The 3,372-nt window shown below is 37.5% G+C and overlaps 1 protein-coding gene across 1 annotated transcript; it reads left to right on the forward strand.

The window, feature by feature from the left end:
* Positions 1 to 1,477: 1,477 nt before the first annotated feature.
* LOC126609252 (uncharacterized) lies at positions 1,478 to 2,623 on the forward strand. Its single transcript, XM_050277219.1, has one exon. It carries the CDS (start codon positions 1,478 to 1,480, stop codon positions 2,621 to 2,623), a length of 1,146 nt encoding a protein of 381 aa, XP_050133176.1.
* The last annotated feature ends 749 nt before the right edge of the window (positions 2,624 to 3,372 follow it).

Genomic DNA, 3,372 nt, shown 5'->3' on the forward strand with positions numbered 1-3,372 from the left:
ATTTTATCTAAACCTCATCTCAACATCGATATAAAAAAATAAAAAACTAAAAAAAATTAAAAAAAAAAACCTTACAAAGTTGTGTGTGTGTGTGTGTCGTGTTCGTGTAACACCTATTATCTTAACAGGTCGTGTCGTGTTACATGCATTATCTTAATGTGTCCTTAACAGATCGGGTCATTTTACCCAACAGGTAAAGTGACCCGACCCGTTATGACCCCTTAAGAAAAATATTTTTTTTTCTTTAAATTTGCACATACCACACATTGCCACATAAATATTACTTCAAAACATTAAAATGTATTTGTCGTTTAAGTACTACATCTACACTTGAAAATAAGAGCCTAATAAAAATACATTCATACACTACTAGTCTATTACAAAATATTAAATGTGCAACAATATGCAAAATGAAAGAGTTTTTGTTTTCAAGATTGTGCAGCCTTTCTCAAAAGCTTAAACCTTGACAATGGAACTCAAAGATTGCATGTTATTCCTTTTACAAAATCCTCAATTTTCATCGATCATCATGAAGAAATTGTAATGGAACTTTGGCTTGATCTATTGCCTTCAAGAGTCAATATATAGTTACAAACCAATCAATACAATGACACTAATCTCGCCCCACGAACAATGGAGCAGAATCCACTTAGGAAGGCTGTACAAAAATACATGAGAGCTCCTAATTTTATTTTATTTTTAAAATACAATGATATTTTTACATTATGAGTTGAACATAAATTGGTTCGAATTCCCTATTGACAATATTTGAACGTACAATCTCTCACTTGTAAGGTGAAAAATAATATCACTCGACTATAATACTAAACGACTATTAGTATTCCTATTAAAGGCTATAGATGCATTATATAAATATTGGGGTTTACAACCATAAGGAGACAAGCAAATGAGAACCAGACATGGCAAAGACTGAGCAAATGGTATGTTGTCTAATTCCAATCCTATGCCAACTTGGAGCATCTTCACATATACTTACACCCACCCATGTCCCAGTGACTAACTTTTGAGGACAAATTGCAAGTGCAAATTCAACTGGTGTCTCACCTATTATTGCTAATATCCACAACTCTTTTGGCCCACAAGTGCTTTTTGGGCAGTCAAGTTCTTTTTATAGATCATTCCTCATTATTCATATTCTTGAAAAAATGGCTTTTTTGAAAATAATGAGGCATGACAAGCAGAAAAAGAAACGGCAATCTTGAGAAAGAAATTTCTGATTGATTTTCATATATTGTAAATTGATATGTAAATTATTTACTTCCTTATTTGGCCTATGTTTCAGCCTTACTTGTAGGCAATAGAATAGCAATGTGTTGTCTGATGTGTGTATATAAGAATGTAAACCTAATTGAATAATAATTATGAAATACAATTCCAGTACAACACGATTTCTTAGATGGTACTAGAGCATTGATCTGGGAAACACGCAAACCACAATTCCAAAACAAACACCATCATGGACGACAAGCCAGATTCGAGGTCAACCAGTTCAGGCATGACTTCTCATCCAAAATGGGAAAATCCCAATCATCCGTTTTTTCTCCATCACTCGGACCAACTTGTTGCGATCCTTGTGCCACAGCCATTGGTGGAAGACAACTACAACACATGGGTTCAATCCATGAGTATGGCCTTAACGGTCAAAAACAAACTTGGTTTTGTTGATGGGCAAATCACAAAGCCAAGTGAAAGCAATCTTGAAGAGTTGCAGCAGTGGAATCGTTGCAACAACTTGGTAAAGACATGGCTGCTAGGTTCCATGTCAAAGGAGATCTCATGGAGCGTCATCAACTACAAAGATGCTCGACAAATGTGGACCGATTTGCAGGAGAGGTTCTCACATGTGAATGTAGTTCAATTATTCCATGTTGAGAATGAGATTCATGATTGCGTCCAAGGCAACATGAGTATAAGTTCTTATTTTACCAAACTCAAGAGTTTGTGGGATGAACGCGACACTTTGTGTTCCATTCCCGCATGCAGTTGTGGAACTAAGACGGAAATGACATCATATGTTGAGACTCAGAAAACCATGAAGTTTCTTATGGGACTGAACGAATCATATGCTACGGTTCGAAGCAATACTCTTCTCCTCAAACCGCTGCCTACGATAAACAAGGCATATGCGTTGGTCCTTCGACATGAACGTCAGGCAGAGGTTTCTAATGGGAAGAATACACAACCGGAGGCTGCTGTTTTTGCAGTGAAAAACTCATCACAAGAACCTGCATCGGAGAACACTGAAGCGCGATGTGGAAAGTGCAACAAATCCAATCACATCACCAAAAATTGCCGTGCACATCTTAAGTGCACTTTTTGTGGTTGGAAAGGTCACACTTCTGAATTCTGTCACAAACGGAAAGCTGCTGCAGAAATCGAGTCTAGTCACCCTTTTTCTTCCAAGGGGAATCAAGTTTCCCAACATAACAAGCAAGAGACAATGCCAAATTTCCCGTTCTCTCAGGAGGATTGCAAGCAAATCCTTCAGATGTTGAACAAGAACAAGTCATCACTTGCCAACCAAGTCGGTAACCATTCTACTCATGAAGACCTTTCAGGAAAAGCCTTCTCTTTTTCATCTAAAGGCACCAACAACATCTAGATCCTGGACAGTGGCGCCACGGATCACATAGTCTGTAGCCCTAGTTTGCTTACAAATTCATGAGCAGTTGACAACCATACTGTTGAGCTGCCCAATGGTTCTGTCGCCAAAGTCACCCATGTTGGATAAGTTGTTTTTTCTTCTAATCTTATCCTTGAGAATGTCCTATGCGTGCCATTTTTTAGATTCAACCTAATATCCATAAGTAAACTAGCCTATGATTCCTTATATGTCACAATCTTCTTAACCCATTTTTGTGTCATCCAGAACCTTCGCTCGGGGAAGATGATTGGGATGGGATTTGAAAGGGAGGGACTCTACTACCTTGACTCATCAAAGAAAGGAACATGCAACACTATCCATACTGTCTCACCACAACTTTGGCATCAACGCCTCGACCATCCATCTCATAAAGCCTCTTTGTTATTTCCATATTTAAATAACAAGACTTCCAAGTCTGACAAGTGTTTAATTTGCCCATTGGCCAAACAAACAAGATTGCCCTTTCCATTGAGTTCAATTTCTACCAAATCCTGTTTTGAATTATTATATATTGATATTTGGGGTGGTTATCAGGATGCTTCTCTTTCAGGTGCAAAATATTTCCTTACCATTGTAGATGACCACACTAGAAGTACTTGGGTTTATTTGATGAAGCACAAATCAGACACAAAAGACATCTTAGTCAAATTCATTCAAATGGTTGAGACTCAATTCAATACTAAAGTTTAAACCATACGAAGTAACAA

The sequence above is a fragment of the Malus sylvestris genome, chromosome 16 (genome assembly GCF_916048215.2).
Source record: "Malus sylvestris chromosome 16, drMalSylv7.2, whole genome shotgun sequence".
In the NCBI taxonomy this organism is placed as follows: domain Eukaryota; kingdom Viridiplantae; phylum Streptophyta; class Magnoliopsida; order Rosales; family Rosaceae; genus Malus; species Malus sylvestris.

Bases quoted from the DNA above. Each gene is read 5' to 3' on its own strand.
- LOC126609252 (XM_050277219.1), top strand. From the start codon at position 1,478: ATGGACGACAAGCCAGATTCGAGGTCAACCAGTTCAGGCATGACTTCT.